At 36.6% G+C, this 14127-nt stretch overlaps 1 protein-coding gene across 2 annotated transcripts in view; it reads right to left on the bottom strand.

The window, feature by feature from the left end:
* KIF5B (kinesin family member 5B) overlaps positions 1–14127 on the bottom strand; it is a 35819-nt gene that overhangs the window by 17009 nt on the left and 4683 nt on the right. For both annotated transcript variants that reach the window (XM_069006516.1, XM_069006514.1), the window contains exons 2-11: positions 10110–10197; positions 8486–8559; positions 7953–8057; positions 7498–7546; positions 7141–7196; positions 6942–7029; positions 5407–5531; positions 3809–3913; positions 3280–3425; positions 1344–1492 (exon numbers count right to left, since the gene is read on the bottom strand). In XM_069006516.1, coding sequence (XP_068862617.1) covers positions 1344–1492; positions 3280–3425; positions 3809–3913; positions 5407–5531; positions 6942–7029; positions 7141–7196; positions 7498–7546; positions 7953–8057; positions 8486–8559; positions 10110–10197 — 985 coding nt within the window. The remainder of the gene's footprint in view (positions 1–1343; positions 1493–3279; positions 3426–3808; positions 3914–5406; positions 5532–6941; positions 7030–7140; positions 7197–7497; positions 7547–7952; positions 8058–8485; positions 8560–10109; positions 10198–14127) is intronic.

Raw genomic sequence — 14127 nt, 5'->3', positions numbered from 1 at the left:
TCCCACAAAATTACCCTTGAGAAGTATTAGCTATTTCCTACTAACAGTATTGCAGTTAATAAGCAATTGAGTTCAGTTGATTACTTGGCAAAAAAAAAGAGCACTAGATTATCCAAACTATTTCCTGCTTACCACAAAACACTGTATTTCACCCAGTTACTCTGCTGTGAGTTCCAAATTACACATCAAACCTTATCTTCTAGAAAGTCACCTAACTTTCCCAGAAGACAGAAAATTCTCCCTTTCCCTTGGCACTCTGTTTTGCTAAGTAGTCATATTTACTTCTACATTGCTTTGCTTCTAATTTAAAATATTTTCAGTTATACTTTTATCCTTTTACGTTCATAAAGCTTTTTCTGATGAGAACACTTTACAGAGAAGAAAACACCACATGCCAAGGCACTTCTCTGGTAAATTGAACTAAATTCCTTAGTGCTTTATTCAAAACATTTTATGCAGTCCTCAGAAGGTACAGGCTCTTTCCAACACCTCAGTACCTCATGTTAAGTATAGCTCTTTCAGAATATTGACATTTCAGGTGTGGCCTCATATCAGCTCTATAAAACAATAACCACCCCCCCCCCCCAAAAAAAAAAACACCAAACCAAAAAACACCAAAAAAACCAAATAAAAAAAAAATCAACCCACATCCTACCAAACCTATTTCAGCAAACCCATTTTTTTCAGATTTATATCAGAATGTGGTACAGTTGTCTATAAGATTGCAAAATCATATTCTACAGCTGCCAAACTCCAGAATATATCAGTATGACCTATGTTCCTCTCTTCCCAAATTTATGGCTTCACTATTAACTTGCATTTTGCCAGCAACTTGAACTGATAAGAAGTTAATCATTCAGGAAGAAGGAACAGGCACACATTTGGTACTGTCAGCAACTTTGGGGTTTGGGTGGGTTTTTTGCCTGTTCACGTTTGAGTTTTAAATGAAGGCAAGATCTTGTGATACTGTTTTGAATCAGACAACCAAAGCAGAGAAAACATTTTACTCAGTTTCTGCACTTACAAATAGTATCAGTTTTTTGTCCCCCAAAATAAAAGCTTTACAATGTATGTAACTCTAGCCCTGCTAGAAAACCAAGTGTTGAACAATCTAACATGAATACACTTTCAGACATTTTTGTCATTACATGATTATTGCAACTGAAACAACTTCTAATTAAGTGAAAAATATCATGCTCCAAAGTTGACTTAATACTATAGCTTTAATATCCTTCTTTACTGTCTTGCATAGAGCTCTTAGCTATTTCTGGTAGCCTGAAGACTAATTCAGCATCTGTTGTCTTGCCTAAAGTTTGCAGAAAAATAATGTAACTGCTTCTCACCATTCCTCCATCTGTTGAGCTCATTTTCCAGCCACTGTATGGTGTTACGCAGAGTCTTGTTTTTCTCTTTTTCCTTCTCATACTTTTTCTTCCACTGTTCTGCAGTGAGTTCCACGTTGACACAGACTGTATTCTTAATGGTCTTTGCTCTACACAGAAAAAGCAAAAAGCTCTGAGACTTCATTTTTAAAGAAAAGAAATAAAGGTTATTAAATAATATGTCCACATACCACTGGTGAAAGCATAAACATTCCCACCTCTTCCAAAACCTTATTTCTATTCCCTGTCAAGTTACTATTCTCTCAATTGGATTAATACAACTGTCAATGGACAGAGCAACATAACTTTGGAAAGCTGAGAAATCCCAAGCTGATTGAATTGGACAAATTCAGCTGCTTCACCTGAAAGAATTCAGGTCAGGACAGTTGCACACAGTTTTGAACAAAGGATAGTATTTCACATCAAGCAAACACTGTCCAACGGAGAGCGTAACACTTTTAGGATGCAAACCATCTGGCTTATCTAAGAAACCGCTCATCTCAACCAAAAAGACCAGTTACTATCAGTTACTATGTCCCCACTAACCAAAAGGTGTTACAAGCTACTTAGATAACTTGCAGATGTGATTCTCTACATTCAGCCAGGTGAATCCCATTCAATTAGGTCTGGAGACAAAACTACAGGCACTGATAACATATTAATGAAGTAATGTATATTTTTCACTACAGTGCCATACACCTCACTTAATCTCAGTAGTTTTCCTGTTTGGTCTTCTACTACTGAGTATCCCACCCCAAAAATCAGAACAGGAAAAAAGCTTAATGGCAGTTAAACATCTCTGTTGCCCTGCCTTGACTCCTATAAGTACCTTTCTGAAAAATCTTAGTGAGACATTACTACTAAAAGAGACATGATTTTCTGCTACATTATGTGATTATTACATAGCCTTCGGTTACTACAGCTGATGGCTTCAGCATAAATTTGACATCCCTAGAAAGTTGAATTAATATACTGGGCTAACTGTGGTGGCTGAGACAGAAGTGCACTCTGTTAACTCCTGAAGACATCAAGAGCACAAGGTAGTGAAACTACATAGCTGCAGCTGCAAAACACTTTCCAGTAGCTCAATCACTAAATAATAAAAGGAAAGACCTCCCACCTTCTAAAAGGAAACCAAAAACCTCCGCTGTTGTAGAACGCAGTCATTACTCCACACTCACTAACTATTCATATTCTGCCAGATTTCTAATCTGGTCTATTTTCCATAATACAAAACTTCTCAGCGAAGACCAGTAGGAAACTATGTGTTGGACTGAAGTGGGAGAGGTACACTAACAGCAAAGACCAGATGGACCAGCAAAACATTCACTGCTTTTGTAATGTGCTCCAGCAAATGATGTGATTCAATCTAGTGGTCAGGAACTGGAGTATAACAACAAAGCATCAATAATAGAGTAGTAAAGAAGAGCTACCTAACAAAACCCCTAGTTTGAAATGAGTATGTATAAATTCAGTTACAAATGACACAGGAATTTCCAGATATCATCTCAAAGTTTACTGGACTGTTAGATACAGACCAGAGGACAGGCTCTCCTGGCAAATAAAGGATTCAACTTACCAGGGGAGAGCTCCTTCCTACCTTCTTCCACTTTAGGGAAGGCCAGGGGACAGGGAAGTACTTATAGCCCTGCAAGACTATACATTAAACCACATTTTGAACCAAATTATATGCTCTTCCTGAAAATACAGTCTTCAGGATCCTGACTGGTTTAAGGATTTTTATATATTATGAGGTAAGATAGATCACAACACTTAGCCATGTATACACTGAAGAATTACAGAAAGAAGTAAACATTCTAATTAATTTGTTTCAGGAATCTTAATAGAGCAACTTACTTATTTCTCATTCTACATTTATTCCTATTAAGTCACTTACCTTTGGCCAAACAGAAGAGTAGATTTTGTTTCAGATTCATTGTAAGAAGATGGAGAACAGCAAATCACAATAGTGGTTCTGCAATTACCCCCTAGTGAATCTTGAAGAATTCTGGTCATTTTGCTATCACGATATGGAACATATGTCTACCAAGAAAATGGTTAAGTGATCAGTCATGGGTTTTCAGACGCATTTAATTTGTTGAAATATGAGCTATGCTTTTGCTAGGTATAGACATTAAATTCTACTTTAATTCATTAATAAGACTGACTATGCACAGGATGACAAAATTGTACTTTTATGTTTGGTAACCTTTAGAGCACAAAGAAACTTTCAGTATGATGCTTGAATCCCTCAGCATTCTTATTAATCTTTACTGTCAATACAGTACAAGAGTACTGTAGAATACTGTAGAATTATGGCCACCTGCAATGCACTGGCTCATATCACTGAGATTGCTAAGAATTTCTGCATGATATGTTCAGAGATGCAAACTTTTAAGTATAAAAAGACAAAATGGAACACTTACACTGCTTTCAGCCAGTGCTGAGATGACATTTCCAAGAGCAGACAAAGACTTGTTGATGTTCTTGGCCTCATCCAGCACAGCACCTTCTGCTCCAGTTTTACTAACCTATACAATATTTCAGGACATTAATAAATGCATCTTCAAAAATCACCTTCAACATTTATCATAAAACTTACGTAATTTCTCCACTTACAAGTCAGTCTCCCTAACTTTATGAGGTACACATAAGCAAACTCTTCCTCAGACTCTTTCCCTGATTCATTACCAATTTCTCATTCAAAACTCAAGTGTCTGAAGATGTTTCTCATGTTTTTAACTGACATGAATATTCTCCCTGCAAAATACACCTTTTTGTAGAAGATAAACATAGTTAAAAACTTCTGTCAAACTAACAACTTCAAATGTTTTTTGAAGTTTGACAAAAATATTGAATTCTTTAAAAGTAAGTATGTATTATGAATAGTTTGTCCAGAGATCATCCTTAAAACCAAACTACCTCTCTCCTCTAAAAACCCTAACAAAAAAAATTATAAAACCCAAACCACATACCATTACTACCCTGGAAAATTCAGCAGAGTCTTCACGAGCAGAAATTTATGAGAAGAGATTTTAGAGACTGAATCTGACCTACATGAGTGCTCTAGGAACTTAAGTAGGTATCAGCAGAAATGTGAAAAAATCTGACATGGTGCCATTCTGTTTACCTTACCTCTTTTGCCTCAAGGGCTGAATTTGACTTTACAGTTCTTTAACCCTTCCTTTACTATTTCCACCAAGCCATGATCATGACTACAGTTAAACTACTTCCCTGTGCTTAAACTGACACACAGCATTAGGAAACTCCATGTATTTCAAAGGGACTGGGGAAATGCACAAAAGTAAAGTTTGAAACGGTGAAAGGAAATACAGAGAAAGGAGACTGGCAACCCAGCCCTTTTCTTTAAAAGAAAAAAAGACTCTAACTAAAGAAACACATTCAGAATAAACACAGGATCAGAGACAACAATAAGGTCATAGTACAGCGATGTAAGGAACAACAACAGCAAGCAGAAATGACTGGAAAAACTGGAGACAAAGACAGGGCTAAACCGAGAAGCAAAGATGAAATGTCAAAAAGCCAGCTCTTAAAAGACCAATTAAGACCAATTACAGTATGTATTTCCTCCCCTGTTTTAGGCCACTGACAGGAAAGCAAGCTGTCATTTTAATCAATGTTAATCAGAATTTCAAATTAAGAAACTTGGTATCACTACATAAGAAAACCCAGATATTCTGCAACCATAAAACTTTATTCCTGTACCTGGCTAATCCACACACCTGTACACTTTTTTTTTTGCACTCTCAGATACTGAAACTGAACTCTACCCTCTTTCCCCACCCTAGTCCAGATTTACAGTCACTGCAGAAATGCAGATCAGCTTAAAGTGCTTGTATCTAACAGCCAAGCCAGCCTAGGATTCAGAAACCATGTTTCAAAGTCAAAATTAACACACCTCAGAGATGACAACTGAACAATCAGTATTACACTAACGTAAAATACTTGACTGTATAGAAAAAACACAGAGCTTTTCACAGCAGAAAAAGAAACTTGTAATTACCTTCTCACTACCTGCCAAGTCCACAAGGTAAAGTTTTCCACTTAGTTTCTGTTCTGTTTGAGTATTCTCTTGTTTTACATTAATAAGAAAAATACTATGACTTCGGGAGCTGTGTTCATTCATATCTATAATTCAAAATAAACACGTTGTCAAGACGATTTGTACAACCAATCTCACTTAAAACAACACCTTCCCACAGTGCAGCAAGAGATCCAAAGCTACTGAAGCTGTATAGTGTAATCTCTCAGTGACAGTAGAACTACAGGCAGCAAAACAAATGGTATCATCTAATTGAGTAAGAAAGATCCAGTTTTCCCTTGGGCTCCTATTAATATCACATATAAGTTCACTCATCAGGTTTGCTAGCTTGTCAACTACGGATTTCACACATTCATTTACTTTATTAGAACAGAAAGTATATTTAGATCTTGATAGGAGAGTCTTTTGTAGACCTACAGTGTACCACATTTTATCCTTCTGTGAAAATGTTAACTGGCCATAGCCTTTCATCCCTGTCTTGTACTGCTCCCTCTGCTGTGAAACATTAAGAGAAAACAAGACTTGTTGAATTTAAAGTATTATTTTAATCTATTAACAAAATTTAAGCAGACTGCAATCTGAATGAGAACATCTGCCTATTTCTTCCTCCTTTTAAATATAAATCTCTCACAGTTCTAAAAGTACCAGCTTACTGATGTTAAAGAAGCAAAGAACAGAAAATAATATTCTATCCAAATTTCCTTGGTACAGTCCTCATTTCAGAACCTTCTCACTTAGGAGCAATGAAGCAAAACTGCAAGACTGAACCATTCCTTAAAAGGAACATTGTATTTTTATTTTTGATCCTTAACTGGAGAAATGAGAAGAAAACCCTAACATTTTCTTAATGACTGTATATTCTCTCTTCCTGAATAAAGAACTAGACACAGGAAGACTGCAATATCCTCTAATTGGCTCTGAGACTTGTCACCTCAGTTGCTAAGAACTCAAGTCTTACTTTGCAGGCACCTACAACTTTCCTTGTCTTCTCTAACCCTTCCGGCAATTCCAAATCCTGCTTCTTTGTGGGAATTTGGAGACCTATGACATGGCTCCTTGCAACTCAGCTGCATGCTACAGCCAAAAATCTTGGGATGCTGCTTAAATCTGCAGCAGGTCTGAATTCTGATCAGCTGCTCTTAAAGTATGCAACAGAATGATCAACTGTGGACAAGCCACACTTACATATTTCTAGGTTGAAACGAATTCCACAAACTGGGATTTTGCACTATTCCTAAAGGAGAACTACACCTTTTTCTCCAGTGATTCACAGTTCCTCGATGATGACTTACTTTCTCCTTTCAATCCCAGTGTAAGCAACATCATCTAACCAGAAATGAACTATTGGTTTCTGAAAGACATACTGAAACTGCTTATGCATGACCCTTTCAAAAACCTGAATTATTTAGCTCACTGGTTTTGCCTTCCCTACTTTTTTAAGGTATACCAGAAGCAAACAGATAAATGACTAAAGGGAAACAGAAGATGATACTTACTTGTAACTGCTACATGTCGATTTGATTTTCCTTCATCTATAGTATCCATAACTTCCTCTGGACTACATACAAAACGCTCTGTGCAACCCTTCGGAAAAAAAAAAGGGGGTTGTGAAAAATGACACCACACCAACAAGGCAGAAGTAAATGGTGCACACTAGAGAAGTGCGAGATGAAAATATATCAGACTGATGCTCACCTTCACATAGGGAACTCTATTTTTGTCCTCATGAACAGAAAGATTGGTCTTTGAAACTGGAAGACAAACCATTCCAAAGCTAAGGTGAAACTGAATGAAAACACTGTGCACAATGCATGCCCAAGCCATAAATGCTACCTCTCAGCAACACTTTACAAAAACTTAACATACAAGAAACCACCACCACTGCAGCTTCAGTAATATTACACAGATGAGCTCCATGCTTTCCCATCATGATGTGTCTTTATCATGCAAAGGTTATTAGCATAATGAATACCTAAGTAACATAAGGGGCTTTTTTAATATGTTCCTCCAGAATAATTTATTTTATATGTTCAATACCAATAAAAGTCTTACCATCCAAAAGGTCCCTTATTTTATCCAAGTATATTTCAAAATATGACACCTAGAAGTAAGAAGAGGAACAGAGATACATCAGAAAGCAAAAATGCTTTGCTTCTTGATCACAAGGATCCAGCATGATTACTGTGACCTTCCACATAACACTACATCCAGCTCAAGTTCTTAAGGCTGAACTAAAATACACCTTTAAGAAGAAACTGTTTTGATCAGAAGTTTCAACCACTATCAGCACTGCCATAGGTTATCAGCATAGTTTCCATCAATGTTCAATGGAACAAAATTAAAGTGTTAAGATAATTCTTAAGAAGAATCAGTTACTTCAGAAATAACTCAGGTTATCAGGTTTCCAAGTTACAGGCATTTGAAACAGATACAGAATATCCATTTACCCACAGACTACCTTCCAGTTTTAATACAGATTAAATAAGTAAAAATTAAGAAAAGTTTACCTTAATATGAAACTCAAGATTCTCATCCATGGAGTAAATATAATTAAAAATATCTTGCACTATTCTTGGAATAATGCCCATTCCATCTGGGTCATGAAGCTTCCCCTTAACAGAAAAAGATACGAAACAACAAAAAATTCATACTCAATCCAGCATTATAAACAGTATTCAAACACAAAACATCTGGTTCAGGTTAGCAGACAAAATGTTGACAAGTATGATGCACTCACTCTATTAAGTACAGTCAGCCATCCAGTTAGCCCCAGCATTCCCCAGAAGTGAAAAGAAGAGCCTCAGAACTCTCCCAAACTACTACAAGCAAAAATATGTTATTGATATTATTGTTTTTCTCATACTGCTACTGAGGGCTGAAAAACCCTACACTAATTGCCATTCTCAGTCCTAAAAAAAATAATGGGGTATCAAAATGTTGCAAGAAAACAAGCAGACATCTTATTTCTACAAAGCAAAGACTACTGTGATGAAAAGACATGACAGTGACAGTAAGAGGAAATTATTTTAACTTTTCTTACTTCCATCGTGTGTGTCTTTCCAGATGATGTTTGCCCATAAGCAAATATTGTACCATTGTATCCCTCAAGTACATCTAAAGGGAAAGAGTATTTTCATTAGCATTCATTTCCTTCTTCTAAAGGTAAGCTGAATTAAATAGAATGCAAGCAGGCAGGTCCTTAAATGTCCAGCAAGTTAAATCACTGAATGTTTGGGAACCTTGTGCTAGAGTTAGGGGGAGGGAGTGTGTTCCTCCCTACATCTTCTAATGCATTTTGCCATCACTGACAGTGTCTTAGAAGCTTCCTGTGCCAGAAGCATATGTTTCTTCAACAGAAAAATCAGGACTTAACAGTCAGGAACAAAAAGGAAATTGATACAATCGCCAGGCTGAACAGATGGTCTTTGGTATCTCAGAAGAAACCAAACATGAGAACACCATCATATTTTCTGCCTTCAGGAAAATTTGTCATGAGAATGAGCAATGCCCTAAGTTATAAATATCTTGCTCTAAGGCCATAAGCTTCTATTTCAAAGTTTTGAATTGAGGGGTGAGGGGGTGGTGGGTGGCTTGTTTACATGTAAGTTACTGTAGTATCACATCCTGCAAGCAAACTTTTATTTTCCAAAAACAAGCACGAGTGGATACTCCAAATGGTGAGGTCTTTGACACTCCATCATGCCCGTTAACCCATTTGTTTCACCACTAGAACTCACCTGCCAGTCGATGTAGCACAGCTCAGAAATGCCACACAGAGCCCAGAGTTTTACGTGGAGAAAAGGGGCAGCATTGCAATTCTTGGCTAAATCCAGTTTTTAAAGAAGCAAACTTCTGATCTGAGCCTGATTACTATTTAACTCATTAAACAGTTAAATACTTGCAGCAGCATGGATTTCCCACAGCAATTCATTCTTCTAATGATGAAGACCTCCATATGTTTACCCAATATTCTCTTGTCACTAACAGTTGATATTTCAGGAGCTTCTGACAAGGCTTTGTAAAGCTGTTTTGAAAGTTGGGTCAATTAGAACATATTGATGCCCTCAAGAAATTAATCAATTTTATTTTCAGGGAACTAGTTAATTGGTTACTACAAAAACTTACTGTGGCATATCCTTCTTTGTGACAAGATTTGATTTTCTGAAGTTACTAGGCCAATTCTGACAATTCAGTTTTGGAGAAACTGTACACCCTGACATGCACAGCAATAACTCATATTTCACAATTTTCATTTCCTCTTACACTCTTCCAAACAAACTTCTGTATGATGTTTTTCCACCAGTAAATTTGGGGGGGCAGGGGGGCTATGGGGAGAGCAGATGACACACCTCAAACCTATTAATAGCAGTTATTATGATTAATTTTTGACAAATTGTTTCAAACTATCATTGCAGAGAACTGTAAAAAAAACCCTAAAACATAACAGGTAAATGTTATCAAATGTTGCAATCAACTGAAACAGCAGGTTAAGCACTGACATAATTTAATAGCTCAACTACAGGATGACTGTATAGTGCTACAATCCATGTTGGCACTTATTAAACATTCCAAAGATAAAAGGCAGCAATAAAGTATTAGTTTTGAACACTGAAATCCACAGGAATATGGTATTTTCTTATGGTAAAGTTGCTCTTCCACCTTACCTTTGACAATCTTTTTAGCACAGTCATTGTATACTTGTTCTTGTGATGTGTTTGACTGGAATACACGATCAAATATATATGGCTTGGACTACAAAAAAAGAAAAACACAATAGAGAAGAGTTATCAAAAAATGCTGGAAGCAGAACTGGAAGGTGTTTGTTAATAGTTTAGAAGTATCCTACACTGTCTCAGCCCAATCTTCTATTTTAAGCACTTGTAGCGAGGAAATCAGCTTATATAGTGCTGCCTAAATCTTCACACGCTTGCTTAAGGGTAAGGCCTTGAATTAAATATATTTGGTGTTAAATTGTTATCTAAACAGTTCTGCAAAACTACTCTGCCACATGACCTAAGTTACTTGATTTACAAAGTAAGCTAATGCCCGGTCTGTACATCTGAGAACCCCTTATTTTCTTCTACTCTGGTAGTAGGTTTACTCTGGTAAACACAAATTATTAAAAACAGCTTATACCCCATGACACAGAGCATCTGGCTTGGTAGTATTTGTTAAAAAAAAACACAAAAAGAAACATTCAATGCAAATTATTGTGCCATATAAGATACCGTGAAAATAAAGCTCCCCATACAGAAGAAAAGGCTGTATTGGGGAAGACCTTTCACAAGACTCATTTTGCAAAAGACTATATGAGGAAGATCTGACATAATTTTGAGAGGAATACTGGGTATTGCTTTGTTTTAGAAAAGAGATTATCATAACAGTTCTAGAAAAGAGATTTTCATAACAGCTCTAAGCAGCTGACAATCCATTAGGATATAAACAATTACGCCCATCTTACAAAGCTCAAATTTTTGTAGCACTTTCAGAGCTTGATTTTGTAGGTAGCCAAGCAGATGGGAGGAGTTTACCTAAAAACCTAGGTCAGTTAACATTGTTAAACTCCCTGCAACTGTTAAGTGTTCCATCCTGCCTAAATTTAATTCTCTATCATCCTCCCACAAGGATATTCTGGAACTGGCTCTCTGGCAAAGAAACAAGTATGGCTTCCATCTTTCATCCACCCACAACAACATTTCCCCTCCCTGGCCTGACCTTCCATTTGCCTTTTAATAACATCTAGCACCATACCAAACAAAGCTTTCTCAGACTAAACATATTTATCTGAGGCCTTGAATTCAGGTGGATGAAGCGCCCTCTTGGAAAAATAATTACATGTTCACTGTATAAATATGTTCAAGAAACCACAAGACTCAGTAGGCAGAAACTGTCCCTAGGGCGCTGAAGTTTGTCAGAACACTTGTTTCACAGCAGGGAAAACACCACCTTTCTCCATTACTCATTTCAGCTTCAAAGACACCTCAAATCCCTATGTTCTACAGGTAGAATTGAGGCCATTAGATACACCAGGAGGGAGACAACTAACAAGTTCAAGTAACCCTGAGGTAAGAAAATGAAGACTGAGAATACGTTACACAAAAAGGAAAATCCTGTAGAAAAGATGACACCACCTTTCTCACTAGCAGCTGTAGTTTCAAAAAGCCTCCAATTTCACACATAGTAATCAGCTACACCATACACTGCAATTCAGCTACATCACAAAACATTAATCAAATCTGTTTCATGCTCAAGTGCATATTTATAGGCACTGAAATAATTCCATTGTGGAGCATCCTATTTACCACAGTACACTGGAAAAATAGAGTGAGAAAAGTGATAGTGTCCAACGTCATTGCAAATGATCCATGTGACATTAGAAATCTGCATGCTTGTATTTTTAAGATTTAAACCATCCTTCAAATTATTGCTCCAGAAAGTACATAGATAACTATCATTCCAATTAATTGATTTTAAAAGCACTAGGGAAAGGTCCTGGATACAATCTTCTAGCAGTCTATGCAGCAACTGTTAACAATACTAAGTATTTCTCACAGATCACAACATATCTGATCTTTGCTGTTACCAACAGAATATGACACTGATGAGAATGGAAAAGTACATTAACATGTAAACATTATTTTGTATAGTATATGTGTTTGAATGTATACAAATACATCATCACATATTTATATATCACTACAGAGTATTTCTGATGCCAAATCGCAGAAAGATCCCTTGTTTAGAAAGAACTGTAGGCACAACCTGCACTCATCTGCAACCATATTGCAATCTTCAGGTATTTGCAGAAGGTTCTAAAAAGGTTTCCCTTCTCTACATTTTTAAACAACATTTAGAGGGGTTTAGTTCGTCTTTAATTCTTCTGCCAAGCAAAGTTTCACTGAATTGAACTACTCTTTATCTGTGTTAAAGAAAAATATTATTAATTCGAGAGTGATCTGTAGACACAGAATACTTTTAGATTATCTACTCTCCAATTGCCATTTAAATGCCTCCAGATGAGAACAGAGACAAATTACTGTATCTCATATAATTACAGTCACTTTTGTTTAACACAATGTTAGTATAAAAACCAGCAAATATGATGAATGCCATGGACTAATAAGCACAGAAAATTAAGCTGCAAGGCCTTCATTTGGGCAATACTGCCTTTAATTGATCTTGTTTGTTTATATAGCGAAATCTGCTAAGCACATGACCAATTCCAATTTCCCTCAAGTTAACAACTGCTACCAATATATAAAATTTAATAATCTTGGCCTAAAGAATCCTCACAAGGGGTCCTGTTGTCACTTGTCACTTCTCCATCCTTTGCAGGTGGAAACTGGAGTATTTGCTTACATGTCCTCATTTTTTTAATCACACCTATGAAAATCCATATTAGTGGCATGTCCCTGCTCCTTCATCACTGATTCAGTATCTATCTAATCAAGTAGGTTTAGACAAGCAGGTTCCAGGATAATTATGTTTTAAGAAGGCAAATTACTCCCACTCAGTATGGTTTCACATCTTTGACATCTACAATGCTATGCCTTATCACTTCTCTTTACAGTCTACTTTCTGCAGTAAACAAAGCTAAAACAGTATCACACAGATTACCATGCCCTAGAAAGCCTCATTACCTTTAAGAGATTAATCAAGAAAGATTAAAGTGTCAGATATTTTTTCTACACCAGATGCCTTTTCTTCCTCAAGCAGTAAACAATCAGATCTAATGATGAACCGAAGACACACAAGGCCCAAGCAGCATTACCACATGGTGTCCATAACAGGGCTGTAGCAGCTGTGTCACTAACACAGCATGAGGCTGCTTTGACATCCCCAGAAATTTTTGAAAACTGGTGCTCAAATTCTATTAACAATTTAATACATATGGCCTTACAATTTAATACATATGGCCTTATAAGCAAGACATAAAATACGACACAAACAAGCAGAGCTACTGACTTCCTCTCCCTGAATCTTTTAGCTCCTTGCCTAGCACTTCTTTTGTCTGTAGTCAACCACAAGACAACTTCAGCTCTCACAGTTGCCTTGTACTTGAAGGGATGTGGTCTCACAGTGAAAACTTTCCAAGTGCTCTCATAGCCTTCAGAAAAGTGCAGCTGCCAACATGACTTAGCAGTAGTTAAACTGAATCTTAATAAAGGGATGATGCTGAAGCACACAGCTCCATAGCTAACTTAAAGACTAGTTATCCATTACATAAAATGATGCTCAGGCAATTTAAATTATACAAAGTTTGGAGTACATGTGGGTTTTTTTGGAAAAGTTTTTTTGTCAATATGTTCAATGAGGACTACAGAAAAAGCTGCAATCACAACTACACTGAAAACTTACATCAAAAGTCTGAGGAATACTTAAGGTTATCTCCATAGAAGTAATAAAAAAAAAACAAACCCTTATTACTACTGCAACTTTCCATAAAGTACAGAATTGGTTATTTATAAGATCACCTGAGTTCATTCACCTTACTTTTTATGCACTGATGTCTGAAGCAAAGTCAGCAGTGAAAATTCACTTCGAAAATCAGTAGCATATTTTTCTATCACAACACATCCAGAAGTTCTTTAGTGTTTTTTTGCTAGAATGGACAGTTAAAACAGTGCTACAATACCTACCCATGCTTAGCCTATCCTTGGTGAAAGGTTAAAGTAGTACATA

The sequence above is a fragment of the Aphelocoma coerulescens genome, chromosome 2 (genome assembly GCF_041296385.1).
Source record: "Aphelocoma coerulescens isolate FSJ_1873_10779 chromosome 2, UR_Acoe_1.0, whole genome shotgun sequence".
NCBI lineage: Eukaryota > Metazoa > Chordata > Aves > Passeriformes > Corvidae > Aphelocoma > Aphelocoma coerulescens.
This window is presented reverse-complemented; position numbering and strand designations above follow the sequence as displayed.